Source organism: Amphibalanus amphitrite, unplaced genomic scaffold, assembly GCF_019059575.1.
Source record: "Amphibalanus amphitrite isolate SeventyFive unplaced genomic scaffold, NRLGWU_Aamphi_draft 000060F_arrow, whole genome shotgun sequence".
Classification (NCBI taxonomy): Eukaryota; Metazoa; Arthropoda; class Thecostraca; order Balanomorpha; family Balanidae; genus Amphibalanus; species Amphibalanus amphitrite.
In genome coordinates, this window is record NW_024881556.1 from 1,019,455 (window position 1) to 1,037,705 (window position 18,251).

The following is an 18,251-nucleotide window of genomic DNA, read 5'->3' on the forward strand; positions in this document are numbered from 1 at the left end:
GGCTCATTTTTGGTATACACACTCGTGAACAGATGCTTTAGATATACCCTGAGGGTACCAAACTTGTACTTTGATTTTCAGGTCAGGGTCAGGTAATCAGTAATCACAGGTCACGGAAATCTTTTATCATACATCGGTCACGCGACACATGTTTTGTGGTCCATTTAGGCCATATACATGTTATGTCATTCGAGGTCATTTTGAGTTGAATTTAGCTTAGGTAAGGCCACTTTCAGGTCATAAAGGTTAAATTTCAAAGCTACAATTTTCCAACAAAAAAGGTGTCTATTGGATGCAGTTTGAGCTCAGGAACACGATGCTTCTATTTATAATAACACGGAACAAAAATGATAGACGAACGCGTTTCGGCTAAATCACCGTCATCAGCGTCTAAAAGGAGAACAAGAGGCACACATCGAGCAAATATCACAGTTCAATCGTTTTGATTTTTACATACACTTTTTTAAACAAGCATGTGACAATGTGGTTACATTTCCTTTGACAAAGAGAAAATATCCTAAAAGAATCCTAAGAGAATAGCCACATTGTACAGTTTACACAGGTGTTGCACAATTCATATGTGGATGTTTAAAATGCCAAACAACGCCGCTGCTTTTGCCCACTTCATGAAACCAACCCTGACATTAATGGTATCACTCGTAGCAATAAACGCCGCTTCAGTAGCTTTTCTGTTGTCGCGATTACTACATGACGTGAGTACCTTTGCCCCGTCCCAGTATGGGAGATGGTTTGAGTTCTGAGCATGTAGAACAAACGCACTGTGTTGCATGTTATTTCGTAGGTCACGTCTGTGCTCTTTTAATCTCGTTCCAATACCCCTTCCCGTCTCCCCGATGTATTTCTTATTGCAAGACCCGCATGGAACCTGATATACAACGCTGTTGCCATTATCCTTTTTGTTACTTTCTCTATTTCTTGATAGCATGTCACCCACCTTTTTACCCGAAGTAAAGGACACTTTAAAACCTATAGTCTCGAGTTCTTTCGCAATCGTTGTGGCCGTGATCGAGTTCGGCATCGTGATGTATCGTTCGTCTTTTTTCTTGGTTTTTGTTGTTGAGGATCGTTTTCGTATGTTAAGGGCCTTTCGTTTAAGATCCAATAAATATCCTTTCGGATATTTCAGCTTCATGAAGGAAAGCATGATATGCTCGATCTCGTCATCCACATATTCTTTACTACAAATTCGGAAAGCACGTAGAAAAAATCCCAAGACAACACCACTCTTAACCCTATCACTATGTCCAGAATAGAAATCACTCTTGAGAAGGAAAAACAGGGATCCATTGCGTTCCTCGATACGATGATTATACGTAATGATAGAGCGAAATTCAAAGTTTACCGAAAACCAACCAACAAAGAGTCATATGTGCATTTCTATTCTGGACATAGTGATAGGGTTAAGAGTGGTGTTGTCTTGGGATTTTTTCTACGTGCTTTCCGAATTTGTAGTAAAGAATATGTGGATGACGAGATCGAGCATATCATGCTTTCCTTCATGAAGCTGAAATATCCGAAAGGATATTTATTGGATCTTAAACGAAAGGCCCTTAACATACGAAAACGATCCTCAACAACAAAAACCAAGAAAAAAGACGAACGATACATCACGATGCCGAACTCGATCACGGCCACAACGATTGCGAAAGAACTCGAGACTATAGGTTTTAAAGTGTCCTTTACTTCGGGTAAAAAGGTGGGTGACATGCTATCAAGAAATAGAGAAAGTAACAAAAAGGATAATGGCAACAGCGTTGTATATCAGGTTCCATGCGGGTCTTGCAATAAGAAATACATCGGGGAGACGGGAAGGGGTATTGGAACGAGATTAAAAGAGCACAGACGTGACCTACGAAATAGCATGCAACACAGTGCGTTTGTTCTACATGCTCAGAACTCAAACCATCTCCCATACTGGGACGGGGCAAAGGTACTCACGTCATGTAGTAATCGCGACAACAGAAAAGCTACTGAAGCGGCGTTTATTGCTACGAGTGATACCATTAATGTCAGGGTTGGTTTCATGAAGTGGGCAAAAGCAGCGGCGTTGTTTGGCATTTTAAACATCCACATATGAATTGTGCAACACCTGTGTAAACTGTACAATGTGGCTATTCTCTTAGGATTCTTTTAGGATATTTTCTCTTTGTCAAAGGAAATGTAACCACATTGTCACATGCTTGTTTAAAAAAGTGTATGTAAAAATCAAAACGATTGAACTGTGATATTTGCTCGATGTGTGCCTCTTGTTCTCCTTTTAGACGCTGATGACGGTGATTTAGCCGAAACGCGTTCGTCTATCATTTTTGTTCCGTGTTATTATACTTGTCTCAACTGAAATACAAGCTTCTATTTATATTGGTGTACGATGCCAAATACGTACTGCAAAATTGATTTGAAAAATGTATTATCGTGAAATTTTTGCTATAATGCATATAACTTAGCTATTTTTTAAGATATCTGGCTACATCTGATAGAGGAAGCCATAAGCATGTGTTCTATCACATATATTCAGTTCTTTTTTCGAAAAGTCAAAAACTTTTTGAAAGAAAGATAGAAATATACATATTAGAGAGAGAAAATATATGAAAAAATGACCTCTCCTCGACATTTAAAAATTATTTGAATAGCCAAATATTACTGTATTGATATTTCGACCAACAGGTCTTCTTCAGAATAAGACAATGTACACAATTGTACGAGAACGAGAATACAATAATTGATGCAGCAGACTTATTCCCGCGGTTTTCAAATTCAAAAATTAGCGCGGTTTATCTCGCGCTCATAAAACAGTGGTACAACCTTTTTAACAACTTCAAAATATCACAGAATATGCATGAAAACACATCGCTTGACACATCGAGTTCAAAGGTCAACACTCTAAAGTCAAAGGTCAAAGCACTAGGTTCAAATGCCAGACAAGAAGGTCGAGTTCAGGGTTAGAGTTCAACGTATCCATGACCATCAAGGTCAAACCATAGCCAGATAATGTAAATTATACAATATACACATATATACAGATCTTCATTCGCACTGATTATTCACAAGTCCAGTAAAGCGCATTACAAATTTAGCAATACAAAATTGGCCATAGGAAGCATTTGACATTTCCACGATCACACTTCATACATTTCCAAATCTTCACTCACCCACATTTATATCTACATGATAGGCCATGAGGACACATTTGAGTTAAGCCTTGGGTCAAGCTGCCTGATGAGTAGTGATTCCGCTATTTTGCGGTCAGGATGGTCTCTTGCCCGGTACAAAACTTCAACATCTATGTGTGTGAGGTTGCCTGTAGTCTGTGGGTGACAGGTACGAAAATGGTCTCCTAAGGGTGTATCCTGTTTTTGGCTCGTCATATCACGTAAATGTTCATTGAACCGCAGCCTCAAGGGCCTTTTCGTTTCCCCAATGTACTCCATTTGACCTACATCAGAAGCACAAAGTTTGCATTTTAGCCTATAAACTACGTTTTTTTGTGTGCATAGTCCGCGAAAATCTGTCTTACATAGATTACATCTGTTGCCGCCCGGGCATTGAGGTTTGGAAAAGGCCGACCGCACTAACTGTTTCTTTAACTTTTTATCATTACGCCATGCTACTTTCACGTCCAGCCCCGATTTCTTGACCACTTTTTTCACCTTGCATAGCAAATCCTCATCGATGTACGGTAAGGTAAGGAAGCCATCCTCCCCCAACGTCTGTTTCGGTGCCCTACCCTTTGACCTCGCTTGTCTGACCTGCCTTAGAAGTTTTTTCAACAGCTGTGCCGAATAACCATTACCCAGTAGCAATGCCCTAATCTTGCTCACTCCAGATTCTGCCTTACTTGTGCTGGAAGCATTGTTGTAGGCTCTATGGAACATGTTCCTAATCATGCTATGCTTAGTAGCTGAGGGGTGTGCTGAGGTAGCATGTAACACTATGCCCGAGTTCGTTGGTTTGATATACAGTTCCGTCTCCAGTTTGGCCCTACCTGCCTGGGATGTCTCGATAGTAACCAAAGTGTCCAAAAAGGGCACCCCTTTGTTATCTTTAGTGAAGTCCAAGGTGAAAGCTAGATTTGGATGTATGCTGTTCAGATAGTCTACAAAGCCTAACAGCGCCTCCTCCCCATGTATCCAAATGCCTGCATAGTCGTCTATATATCTTACCAGAAACTCAGGTTTCAGAGCTGCGTTTCCGAGAGCCTGCTGTTCAAACCTATCCAGAAAAATGATGGCTAAAGGTGGCGCACACGGGTTTCCCATGGCTATGCCTAGTTTCTGCCTATAGTAGCTATCCCCGAACGAAAACACATTATTGTTTAGGCACTGGTCCAAGAGGGCACAAATATCATCGTACGTTAAACCAAAAGTGTCAATATCCTTGCCATGAGCTAACAGTTTTTCTCTAACCGCTTCTATGGCTTCTCCTATCGGAATGCTACCGTAGAGATTCACTACGTCTACACTAAAGAAAATGGCGCCCTCAGTGAGTGGGTGGGTTCGGCAGTGGTCTGCCGCACGAGACAGGAAGTCCCTGGTGTCCTTGAGGTGAGTGGGAACAAACGCTAGAAGCTGCTTTAGTATTTTCTCCAGCAGGCAGGAAGTTTTCTCTGTGGGACCCCCTGAGGCAGAAACAACTGGTCGAAGTGGGACAGTGGGCTTGTGGTCTTTAGGTAAGCCATAAAACACCGGCGTCCTACTGTGCATGGGTGTGAGCTCCTCAACTACTTTATCAGGCAGCTTGCCCTTAGCTAACGTTTTGAAAACCTGTTTTGTTTTGGCCTCAACCTGAGCTACTGGATTTTTCTCAAGTTTTTCATAGTTTTGCACATCATTAAGTATCACTTCTGCCTTACTTTTGTAGGTGTCCCTGTCTATCAGAACAAAACCTTTACATTTGTCACTTTGTTTCACTATGACGTCCTCATTCTTCGATAACCCCTTAACGAACTGAGCTTCATCCTGTGAAATGTTGCTATCCTTAAGCTTATGTCCCTTGTAGATCCGCACTACATCTCTCTTTAGCTTATGAAGAGTACACTCTACTTCCCTACTAGAAGGAGGTGGGAACCTCTTACTGGTGTCTGGGAAGCGGAAGTTGAACGTGGCGGTGTTGCCACATCCCTGACGTTCATCCAGGCCGTGGTCTTCCCCTTGTTGTTCCGCTGAGTCTGCGTCGCGCTGCACTTCCGCTGCGAGCTGCTGCACTTCCGGTCCCGGTGCTGGTGCTTCCTCTGGGCGTGGCGGGGGGCTAGCGTCGTCTTCTGTTGTGCTCCGTGTGACCCGCCCAGTTACGGGGGCCTCGGGGCGGGGGTCGTCTGCCGGTGAAGTAGCTGGCTGGCGTACAATATCCGCTGTAGCAGCTGCGCTGGTCGTCTGGAGAGAGCCTCCAACTTGCTTCCGTCGCTGAATGTCGTCCTTCCATCGTTTAGCATATGCTAAACGATGGAATACTGCATATTGCTACTGGGTAATGGTTATTCGGCACAGCTGTTGAAAAAACTTCTAAGGCAGGTCAGACAAGCGAGGTCAAAGGGTAGGGCACCGAAACAGACGTTGGGGGAGGATGGCTTCCTTACCTTACCGTACATCGATGAGGATTTGCTATGCAAGGTGAAAAAAGTGGTCAAGAAATCGGGGCTGGACGTGAAAGTAGCATGGCGTAATGATAAAAAGTTAAAGAAACAGTTAGTGCGGTCGGCCTTTTCCAAACCTCAATGCCCGGGCGGCAACAGATGTAATCTATGTAAGACAGATTTTCGCGGACTATGCACACAAAAAAACGTAGTTTATAGGCTAAAATGCAAACTTTGTGCTTCTGATGTAGGTCAAATGGAGTACATTGGGGAAACGAAAAGGCCCTTGAGGCTGCGGTTCAATGAACATTTACGTGATATGACGAGCCAAAAACAGGATACACCCTTAGGAGACCATTTTCGTACCTGTCACCCACAGACTACAGGCAACCTCACACACATAGATGTTGAAGTTTTGTACCGGGCAAGAGACCATCCTGACCGCAAAATAGCGGAATCACTACTCATCAGGCAGCTTGACCCAAGGCTTAACTCAAATGTGTCCTCATGGCCTATCATGTAGATATAAATGTGGGTGAGTGAAGATTTGGAAATGTATGAAGTGTGATCGTGGAAATGTCAAATGCTTCCTATGGCCAATTTTGTATTGCTAAATTTGTAATGCGCTTTACTGGACTTGTGAATAATCAGTGCGAATGAAGATCTGTATATATGTGTATATTGTATAATTTACATTATCTGGCTATGGTTTGACCTTGATGGTCATGGATACGTTGAACTCTAACCCTGAACTCGACCTTCTTGTCTGGCATTTGAACCTAGTGCTTTGACCTTTGACTTTAGAGTGTTGACCTTTGAACTCGATGTGTCAAGCGATGTGTTTTCATGCATATTCTGTGATATTTTGAAGTTGTTAAAAAGGTTGTACCACTGTTTTATGAGCGCGAGATAAACCGCGCTAATTTTTGAATTTGAAAACCGCGGGAATAAGTCTGCTGCATCAATTATTGTATTCTCGTTCTCGTACAATTGTGTACATTGTCTTATTCTGAAGAAGACCTGTTGGTCGAAATATCAATAGGGGAGAGTGGGGTGGGTTGTATCAGTTTTTACTCCGAGACCCATAACCTCGTAACTATCCGTGATAAACTCATTATTTCCGTACTATCTCCCTCCTTGATTCTTCTGCTCTTTTGTGCAAAGTAACTTTTCCGCTACCTCTACCAGTTTTTCTTCTACGGTCTGCCGAATAGAACAATGTTTTTGATACAACTTGCCCCATGGCTTGGGTGAGTTGTATCACATGGTGGGGTAATTTGTATCACTAGGTATTTCACGTTTCAGGGAGTGTGCTTGCTACTGGTTTTGAACATAACAACAACATTAAATGGGGTTAATGCAATGTAGGTATATGCTCAAAGGCTTCACTGTTATTAGACCAAACTTAGGTCAATGCAATCCGAACGAAACATCGAAACGAACGAAACATCAACAGACTTGAGACGCAAAAGTGGCCCGTTAAGAGCAAAGAAGCCAACACATTGTGCCGAAATGGAACGAGTATTGATTAGCTACCTACAAACGCGAGCCAGGGCTTAGCTTTCGCGATCAAAAGCAATATACCCATACATACATGCATACATACATGTTACAACATACCCCACCCGGCTCTGATACAACATGTACCTCGCCGCCATCTTGGAAAAAACGTCCTCGTGCTCAAAAACAGCGGACAGCTGGAGAAATCCATTTTCACTCACGCAGCCTTAGAACCTACCCTCACCACCGCTACGGAGATCTTTCAAATTCGTGCCCATCTAAATGCCCAAAACACACATTTTCTTGCAACTTATTTTTTTAGAATGACATAAAAAAACATAAAATCGGCTCTCACCTCGAGACGCGTCCACCCAGCCACACGACAGAACAGGGAAAGATGGCGCCCGGAAAACCTCGTCGGCTGGTCGTGTCATGAGCGCTATCTATTGGATAAGTTTGGCACAATTCGCCCTGATACAACTTGGACATGATACAACTCTCCCCACTCTCCCCTACAGTAATATTTGGCTATTCAAATAATTTTTAAATGTCGAGGAGAGGTCATTTTTTCATATATTTTCTCTCTCTAATATTCATAATGTTCCTCGCAAGAGCGCTCCAAAGAATAAGTTCTGTAGAAATATACATGTTGAATTTTGATATACATAATTTTCGAAATCCTCAAAATTGGGAAAATCCGAGATAGCAGTTTGATAGTGCAGTCTATTCTCAGTGCTCTCATGCAAAGACATTGGATCTAGCTTAAAAACTGAGCTCTTTGAGCTCAGTTTTTAGCTCAGAGCGATTGCCGTGGTTCAATGTTTTGCATCGAAATCGGCCGAACATGACGTCACTCTGCCATCATTTCCGGTCGACCTAAGTTCGTATTTTGACACAAGGTGTCAAATTGATGCAGCCGAAGGTACTGAAAGTTTAGCGTCGATGCGTTTAGTGGTTTAGAAGTTATTGCAGAAAAACGAGAGGGGGGCTATGAATAGGCCCCCCCAATGGGGCGTGGGTCAACGCTGTTTCTGGAATGGGCCCTCAAAATAGACCTCAGGCCAGTGGTTTAGCTTCCAGAGGGCAAAAACTAAGAAGTAACCGTTTTATGAAGCATATTTTTATTCAATATCATTTGACTCAAGAGATTCACGGCATTAATTTTGCCAGCATCATGCTCCTCTCGTTGAGACGCGTCGAATGCACTATAATTTGACATTTTTTTCTTCTTTTAGGTCTTTTTAGGGCTTTTTTTTATTTGACCTCAGGTCAAGATCATGACCTGACCGGAAAAGGTCATTTTGCATGTCAGTCGATCCGTATCGTCGACCTGAACACATCTGAGGTGTTTTCAACGCTCTAGCATGTCTATCAAATCTTTGACTTTTAACCCTCGCCCTGGCAGGGCATTTTTCATAACACGGCCTGGCAGTGGGGGGGGGGGGGGGGGTCGATGCGACACCCCCCCTCGCGATTGGCTCCTATGGCACCTAGAAACACCAAATTTGGTAGGTAGGTGGGCCCCCTGGAGTTCTCGCCCCTGTGCAAATTTGGCTGCTCTAGGTCAATATTTAGGGGGGTTTTGGGGGGTATAAATGTAAAAATTTCGCTAAAAAACGGGTCAAACGTTTTTCGCTTATAACTTGTAATCTAATTAAGATAGAGCAAAAAGAAAATCACCAGTGAACTCAGCACGTCAAGGCGCGTCGAATGATATACTTTTTAGCTTGCTTAAGTGACTTAAAGTTTTTCTTAAATTTTAAGTAAACTTAAAATTAAAAATTAAGTTCAAGTTAACCAAATTGCATCATATCGCATATCATTCGATTCGGCTGATCACCAGGAACACAATGATACCATTTTTTAAGCTCTAGCGTCATTATGTGCCAAGTTATTGGCAAAAATGTCATTTGACCTCAGTTGACCTCATTTGACCTGACCCATGGATAAGTACACCAAACGACGAAGCACCAAGTGACCTGCTGTTATTTACTATGGATTCAAAGCACAAAAGTGATAGAAAGAAGTAGATATCTCCAGTATTTTCGGAATTTAGTATTTTCCTATAGGCTTAACATTACGACGTAATGACCTCTAACTGACCTCAGGTCAGTGACCTCAAAAAACCCGAACTATATGTTATACAACTCGGTGAACTTAGCACATCCTGAAAGTTTGAAGGAAATCAGTCCAAAACTGTGAGTTGGACAGGTGCAAAAAGAAAATTGAAAGTTGACCATGACCTTGTACCGGTTTTTCTGACCTGGTGACCTGACCCAAGGTCAACCGGACCTGAAATTTTCAGGTAATATGTAAAAAGGTTGCCACATAGGCTGTGCAAAATTTGGCGGCGCTGCGCGCCGCCGTTTTTACGCTATCTTCGAAAAACCTTAGGGGGGGTCGCATCGACCCCCCCTGCCAGGGCGAGGGTTAAATTATAATGGAGAGGGCGCAAAATTGACCTGAAAATAGGTCACACATATCGAAATTCCGAGATATATTTTTGTAGCTACTGTACTCGTAAAATCCAAGCTTTGGTTTCTTCGGGATTTCGGTTCGCGTCGTAAAGTTCGTTCCATAGCGAATGCATTTTTCACGGCCTATGACTCATTGTACCTTCCTTCACAAAACGTTAGAATTTAGATGTTCTCGCCTCCAATTCTACTCAAGAGATCAGAAAAATACGCAAAACTGCTCCCACCTCTGCCGGGTTTCACATCGGCCGAAATATTGATGTCGCTTTTAAACGTTATTTCAGCGAAAATAAGCCTCAGAATAACGGTATTGATGAATACATTATCATGAGAATGTATTAATACCACGCACTTTCATGAATACCAGCAGCTATCAAGTTTTTAGCCAAAAAGGCCCAGAGCTTCTCAAACTGCTACCGTCAGCTGCAAACTCAGCTGGTGAACTCCGTTATTGATGTTTTATTAACAAACAAATAATTTATGCATGAAATAATATAGAAAATTGCAAATCTGTGCTTTTATTGCGAAACCATTCATTAGGCTTTATTATTACGTCAGCGTACAATAATTAAAGGAAATTCTGGAAAATCGCAGAAACCGATAATCAAGGGAGTCTCGTAATCACGGATCTGCAGATTGCGCACGTAATTTTCGGGATGGCCACGCATGTTGTAGCTTAACCTTTACGTCAGCCACCCGTCACCAGACCAAACCAGCCCTGACTGTTCATTGGTTTGAACAGCCCCGGCGGTACGAGCGAGGACATCGCTGACCACATCCCTGCCGCCAAAGCCGATGTAAATCGATGTGCTGCGGTCGATGCCCGCTGCTCAGTGACTGCGTTGACCCCACGGCCCACGGGCAGTCAATGGCTGTGCATTTCGTGCACTATGTAGCTGTCACTGTGCACAGCGTGCACGGGCGGGCGGCGGCGGCGGCGGCGGCCTTGCTCGGGCCGGCCGGCCGGACAGACCAGCGCCCCCTCCCCAGTAACCCCCCCCCCTCCCCCGGCGGCCGGGTGGCCTTGACTGCCGGCGGCGGACCGACGCCGAGTATCTGTAGTCTGTACTCAGCTGAGCGCCGCGCCGGCCAACACAACGGTCCTCATTGCCGCGCCGCGCCGGCCCAACGACATCGCGGAGTCCTGACGGTACTCTGTACCGCGCCGGCCCAACGACATAGCAGAGTCCTGACGGTACACTGTACCGCGCCGGCCCAACGACATAGCAGAGTCCTGACGGTACTCTGTACCGCGCCGGCCCAACGACATAGCAGAGTCCTGACGGTACTCTGTACCGCGCCGGCCCAACGACATAGCAGAGTCCTGACGGTACACTGTACCGCGCCGGCCCAACGACATAGCAGAGTCCTGACGGTACACTGTACCTACAGAGCAGTCCTGGCCGTCGGACAGAGACCCTCCCCCCCCCCCCCACCACCACCACCACCACCACCACCACCTCCACCACCACCACCACCACCACCACTACTACTACCACCACCACCACCACCACCACCACCACTACCACCACCACCACTCGTCTTGTCGCCTGGATCCGCCAGCGTCCTGGCTCGATTACTGGCAGTAACCTCAGTCAATAATCAGAGATGCTGCTAGTCCGTGTGATAGTTGGGTACCACCGTCGAGTAAGGCCCTGGGTGGTGTGGCCGCCGAGCTCAGCCCCTCTCTCTCTCTCTCTCTCTCTCTCTCTCTCTCTCTCTCTCTCTCTCTCTCTCTCTCTCTCTCTCTCTCTCTCTCTCTCTCTCTCTCTCTCTCTCTCTCTCTCTCTCTCTCTCTCTCTCTCTCTCTCTCTCTCTCTGTCTCTGTCTCTGTCTCTGTCTCTGTCTCTCTGTCTCTCTCTGTCTCTCTCGCTCTCTCTCGCTCTCTCTCGCTCTCTCTCGCTCTCGCTCTCTCTCTCTCTCTCTCTCTCTCTGTCTCTCTCTGTCTCTGTCTCTGTCTCTGTCTCTCTCTCTCTCTCTCTCTCTCTCTCTCTCTCTCTTCTCTGTCTCTGTCTCTGTCTCTCTCTCTCTCTCTCTCTCTCTCTCTCTCTCTCTCTCTCTCTTCTCTCTCTCTCTCTCTGTCTCTTTCTCTCTGTCTCTCTATCTCTCTGTCTCTCTGTCTCTCTGTCTCTCTGTCTCTCTGTATCTGTCTGTCTGTCTGTCTCTCTCTCTCTCTCTCTCTCTCTCTCTCTCTCTCTCTCTCCTCTCTCTCTCTCTCTCTCTCTCTCTCTCTCTCTCTCTCTCTCTCTCTCTGTCTCTGTCTCTGTCTCTGTCTCTCTGTCTCTCTCGCTCTCTCTCTCGCTCTCTCTCGCTCTCTCTCTCTGTCTCTCTCTCTCTCTCTCTCTCTCTCTCTCTCTCTCTCTCTCTCTCTCTCTCTCTCTCTCTTCTCTGTCTCTCTCTCTCTCTCTCTCTCTCTGTCTCTCTGTCTCTCTGTCTCTCTGTCTCTCTGTCTCTCTGTCTCTGTCTCTCTGTCTCTGTCTCTCTGTCTCTGTCTCTGTCTCTCTGTCTCTCTCTCTGTCTCTCTCTCTCTCTCTATCTCTCTCTCTCTCTCTCTCTCTCTCTCTCTCTCTCTCTCTCTCTCTCTCTCTCTCTCTCTCTCTCTCTCTCTCTCCGCACCGTCCCCTCGGCGGCTGGCCAGCCATTCCAGTCTCCAATTGGACGGCCGTATGGCCCACAGTATGGCTCGCAGTGTGGCCTGCAGTATGGCTCGCAGTGTGACCTGCAGTATGGCCTGCCGCCTGGCCCGCAGTAAGTATGGCCCGCCGTTTGGTCCGCAATGTGACCTACAGTTTGGTCCGCAGTGTGGCCTGCAGTTTGGTCCGCAGTGTGGCCTGCAGTATGGCTCGCAGTGTAGCCTGCAGTATGGCTCGCAGTGTGGCCCGCCGTTTGGTCCGCAGTGTGACCTGCAGTATGGCTCGCAGTGTGGCCTGCAGTATGGGTCGCAGTGTGGCCTGCAGTATGGCCCGCAGTGTGACCCGCAGTATTGTCCGCAGTGTGACCTGCAGTATGGTCCGCAGTGTGGCCCACAGTATGGCTCGCAGTGTGGCCTGCAGTGTGGTCTGCTCTGCACTCTGCAGTATGGTCCTTGTGGAGTAGGTACGCACCAGTTGGCGTCTGTAAGACTGCTGGTCTGCCGCCGGTAGGTACTGCGGCGCCGACTATCTCGTGCGGGAGCACACGTCCCACGTGTCGTCTTTGTCTTTGTGGTATTCTATTGTGTAAGCAGCTGACGCGGTTGCTAGCGATCTCAGCTGGCGCGGCGTTTGATCCCAATGCTGTTGACGTCATCTTCATGCACATCCTGGCCAGATCCTATATCCCGCGGACCGGGAATTCTCTGAAAAGTGTCGCTTTCCCTACCGTGATGGTATCATGAATTGTGACTTATTAAAACACGTGTTTGTGCTTACTTATCATTGCCTGCATTTTTCTGTTGTGACTTGTGGATACTTATCCACGGCTGGTCATCCATTAGGTACTCTGCAGTCCATTCAGCGGCTCAGCTCCTCCTATTACGGACCTAGTACCGGTTACCAGCTGTCCGGCGCTCTGTCCCGATCTTCTGTCGGTGGTAGTAGGCCGGTGGGGGAGTGCGACCTCCCACAGTCGGGGCCGGGACCGAACTCCGGAGCCGCACCGCGCGCCGAGCTCCGCGCCCCGCCGGCGCGGCGCTCCAGCGGCGGCCAGAGAGGGTCAGACACCAGCGCGCGGCGCCGGCGAGTGTGTGTTTGTTTGGCCAGCGGCTGCAGTCGGAGGCGCCGCAGCAGCGTCAGCCGCGCCCTGCGCCCTGTGTTGCATCGACACAAAGTGTCAGAGTTACGGCTCAGAGTGTCAGAGTTACTGCACAAAATGTTAGAGTTACGGGACAATGTCAGAGTTGCAGTACAAAGTGTTAAAAGTGTTCAGAGTTACGGGACGGTGTCAGAGTTGCAGTACAGAGTGTCAGAGTTACTGCACAAAGTGTTACAGTTACGGGGCAATGTCAGAGTTACGGGGCAACGACCCCTTTCTATCGGTTTTTCCATGCGCGATAAAGTGTTTGATGCCGACAATGTATTTATTGTTGGCGACCGCGAGATCCTTTGTTGGGAGGCGGGGCTGCGGTCGGCCCTGTATCTATGCGTGTATGGGGGGGCTGCGGTCGGCGCTGTGTCTATGCGTGTATGGGGGGGGGGTTGCGGTCGGCCCTGTGTCTATGTTTGTGTGTGTGTGGGGGGGGGGCTGCGGTCGGCCCTGTGTCTATGTGTGTATGGGGGGATGCGGTCGGCCCTGTGTCTATGTGTGTATGGGGGGATGCGGTCGGCCCTTTGTCTATGTGGGGGGGGGGGGGTGCGGTCGGCCCTGTGTCTATGTGTGTGTGGAGGGGGGGCTGCGGTCGGCCCTGTGTCTATGTGTGTGTGTGGGGGGGAGGGATGCGGTCGGCCCTGTGTCTATGGCGGGGGGGGGATATTGCGGTCGGCCCTGTGTCTATGGCGGGGGGGGGGTTCTGCGGTCGGCCCTGTGTCTATGGCGGGGGGGCTGCGATCGGCCCTGTGCCTATGTGGGGGGGGGGGTATTGCGGTCGGCGCCCTGTGTGTTTATGGCGGGGGGGGGGGGTGCGGTCGGTCCTGCATGTCTATGTGTGTGTGTGTGTGGGTGGGTGGGTGGGGGGGGGCTGCGGTCGGCCCTGTGGTGCGGAGCTGCACCTACCATCAGTCCGGGCTGAGCTGGATCGGAAATCGAACCGGCGCGTCAGAGGTCAGAGGCCCCTGTCGAGGACTGTCATGGGGTACCTACCGAGAGGACAGAAAGGGACGCCGAGAGGACAGGCACGGGGTACCGAGGGCCGAGGGGACAGGGACGGGACGGGGTACCGAGGGAACAGGGACAGGGACGGGGTACCGAGAGGTACGGAGAGGACACAGTGGGTGTGCCAGAAGGCCGGGGTTGGGGACCACGGCTGCCCTCTCCAGTCCCCGTCCTTTGGACTCGTAGGCTGTCCTCCCGTAGACTCCGAGTGACCGCCCTCCAAGTACCTACTCGGAGTGACTCCGAGTACTTTGGACTTATGGACTGCCTCTCCCTATACTTCAGGTTCCGAGTGACCGCCCTGTCCCCATAATTTGATCTGCAAGTGACCGCCATCTCCCCATAATTTGATCTGCAAGTGACCGCAATCTCCCCATACTTTGGAGGAGAGATCTGCCCGCTGACTGCCCTCGCCACCATTTACCCTGCCGGCTGACCCCGCCCCCCCCCCCCCGCCGGCCGACCCCTCCTTGCAGTGTGACCCGCCCTCTGACCCCCCCTTCCCCGCCCGCTGCCGGCAGGTGAAGCCCGATGACCGCACCACCCAGATCTCCAGCATCCTGGGGCAGTTCGAGCAGGTGGCGCCCATCGTGCGCTCGGAGCGCACGCGCAACAGCCTGGTGGGCGCGGACGTGATGCCGTGCACGCCGGCGCCGCTGCACCACGACCACGACCACCTGTTCGAGCCGCCGCCGCCGCCGCCGCCGCCGCCGCGCCAGGAGCGGCGGCACGCTCCGGCCTTCCCCGCGCCGCCCCCGCCCCCGCCCCCGCCGCAGAGGGCGGCTAGAGCTGGCGGCTCGAGGGCCGAAAAGGTGAGCGGAGGTGCTGCGCTGGGGTGGCGGGAGGGGCTGGCTAATACTTATCAGGGCAGTCAGCCGCATCATGTCCCACTTTATCAGATACTTTTTCATATGAATTCGGCTGGTTAAAGACCGGTTTTAGCGAGCTCAAGCTACACAGGCGTACCTTCTCCGAAAAGACGTTTTTCACACCCTCCGCCATCAACCCGCGCATGACTGGCGGGGGGGGGGGGGGCTTTACAGAGCCCCCCTCCCGTTTCTCGGCAATATCTTCCAAACCGTTTAACTTATCAACACGAAAATTGCGGTACCTTGAGCGGCATCAATTGGACACTATGTGTCCAAATTTCAACTTTAGCTACCATAAGTCGGCCGAAAATGACATCAGAGACAGAGTGACGTAATGTCGGCCGATTTTTATGCAAAACATTGAACTACGGCAATCGCTCTCAGGAGCTCAGGTTTTAAGCTATATCTAATTTCTTTGCATGAGTGGACTTAGGATGAACGTGGCTATCAAACTGCTATCTCATATTTTTTATTTTCAAAATTTAGAAAAATATATGGATATAGGAGAGACCCGGGAGGTATGGGCCGGCTTTTTGAAAAAGGCAATTTTCTTCCAGTGAACAGTGGCTAGACCCGGTTTTTCACTTTGTTTACGTGAAATTGCCTTTCGCCTGCAAAGTGTGCCTGTTATTAGGCATCTGGGCTGGAATCAACTATTTTGTCTCGAGATAACTTTCAATAAATCATGCGCTCTTTCGATCCATCAAAATACACCGGAAGGGCCATGGCCCGGGAGGTACGGGCCGGTGCCATGTTTCATTTTTTATCGACAATGATAACAATACTCGTAACTGGTATCTACCTTGATCTCTCTTAGAGCCCAGGAACCGCATAAGCGGCCAATAGCTTACTTCATGGAGGTCACTTGGGCACATATGTATTTTGGTAAAGTCAGTCATGCTCCATGAAATAAGATAAATAATATTTTTATGTTCGAATTAAATTTGTAGTCAAATTTTCGACCTTGCGCGACAAAAATCAAAGTTATTGAAGAGGACATTCAATGAAAGCATCATTTTATTGATTTAGGATCAACGGGGGTGGGTGGCCCGAACCTCCCGGTTAGGACGCCTGAATGTGCATAGCATCTCAGCTCATAATCTTGCAAGAAAGCTTCCAATTGTCTATCCAGTCTTAATTTGCATGCTTAAAACTTAATGTTAGCGATGGTCTGACATCATAAAACGAGCCTGGTTCAAATTAATCACGAATTTTCTGTATGTACCGTATTTTACTCGGAGAGGGCAAAAACGCTTATTGCCAAAGAAGACTGAGGAAGATTTTGGAAATCACGTGGGTTTTATAACGGAATGGCCGCTACCAGTTTACGCGGTCAAATGTGTAAAAATACGCAACACTTCTTCAAAGCTGCGATGACCCATATACCTCCCGGGGACCCATACCTCCCGGGACCCATACCTCTCCCCTACAATTATTTGACTTTTTGAAAAAAGGATATATGGAACAGACCACTCATCTGTGACCTACTAATTACTATAGACAGTTTTAGCCCATTATCTTCAAAAATGGCCATGTTATACTCATTATAGCAAAGATTTCATAGATATAGATTTTTTAAATCCATTATTCAGTACGTTTTTGACATCGTACAGCAATGTAAATAGTACTATCGTGTTCTTGAGCTCAATTTGCATCTGATAGACAGTTTTCTGTTTGTTTTCATTTTTGACCTGGAAGCAGGGTTGTGCTCGACTCAAAAAAATTTGCCGACTCGACTCATCATTCAACTTCAGAAAGCCCTGACTCAACTCTGACTCAAACAAGGAGCCGATTTTTTCCCTTGACTCAACTCATGACTCAAGCGGCTCAATGAAAATATGATTTGACTCAAACTTGACTCAAATTTTTTGTTGAGTCAAGTGATTTGACTCGAAATTGACTCAGATAAAAAAGTTGTTGAGCGGGGGGGGTGAAAAAAAATCATGCAGCAGGGCCAGGCCTAAGTTGTTAAAGGGACTATCCCACCTTCTAAAATGTTGTTAAAACCAGTTAAATTGTGCCCGACTTTATAGATTGGATGACCAGGAACACGGTTCTGGCATTTATTTTTCATTAAACATCTTAGGCTTCCCATATTCCAAACACAAACTTTCAAATATGTGACGTCACAGCCCAAAATTACCTCCTTCCCCAGGCCACATTACTGTCATAAAGCTGATTCTTTTTACTCTGTAGGCACCACAACAAAGTTCAGACCAAGTTTTAAGCGATTTTTCAACGAACAAACCCATTTAAATCAGAATGACTAAATGAGGTGACGTCACACTAACGGTCGCTCCATGTTGAAGATGGGGCCTTGTACAGTCTGTCTTAAAAGTACCGCGCAAAGTGGCGGTGGATCCATCAAGCCTGACCGAGAAAGGGTCTGTTTTAATTTAAAAGTCACCGACCAATTGACCTAGGAAATGGATAAGGATGTCAGTTGCTTCAGTGACCCAAATTTAGCAGGCCCTTGCTCAGTCAGGCTCGATGGATCCACCGTCACTTTGCGCGGTACTTTTAAGACAGACTGTACAAGGCCCATTTTCAAATGAAGGGAACGAATTTCTTCAACACCAAGAGGCCGCGGAGGTTGCAACCTAGATAGATAGTGGTTTCTGAACCTCGCCGCAAACTTCGCTATCTCAACTCAAACCCCATGTTAAAGGTGGGATAGTCCCTTTAAGCAGGGGGAGAATGAAAAGCTGATGTAGACTGTTTCTAGAAAGATGAGTCAGCTGACTCATATTCCTAAATGTTTTTGACTCAACTCAATGTCAAAAGTTATTTTACTGACTCAACTCTGACTCAACTCAACGCCTTAATATTTTTGTCCGACTCAACTCTGACTCAACTCAACAGCTCAACATTTTATCCGACTCGACTCAAATCTGACTCATTTGAGTCAGAGTTGAGTCAAATTTCTGACTCGACTCATGAGTCAAGCACAACCCTGCCTGGAAGTGACCTGACCTCAGATAAATTCAGCTGAACTTCACCGCAAATGACACAGACGACATTACTGTCGAA

General features: G+C 47.4%; 1 protein-coding gene across 1 annotated transcript in view; it reads left to right on the plus strand.

Annotated features, from left to right (window-relative positions):
* LOC122378498 (AF4/FMR2 family member 1-like) overlaps positions 1–18,251 on the plus strand; it is a 95,687-nt gene that overhangs the window by 25,474 nt on the left and 51,962 nt on the right. The window contains exon 3 of the mRNA XM_043359609.1: positions 14,874–15,164. Within this exon, the coding sequence (XP_043215544.1) occupies positions 14,874–15,164 (291 nt within the window). The remainder of the gene's footprint in view (positions 1–14,873; positions 15,165–18,251) is intronic.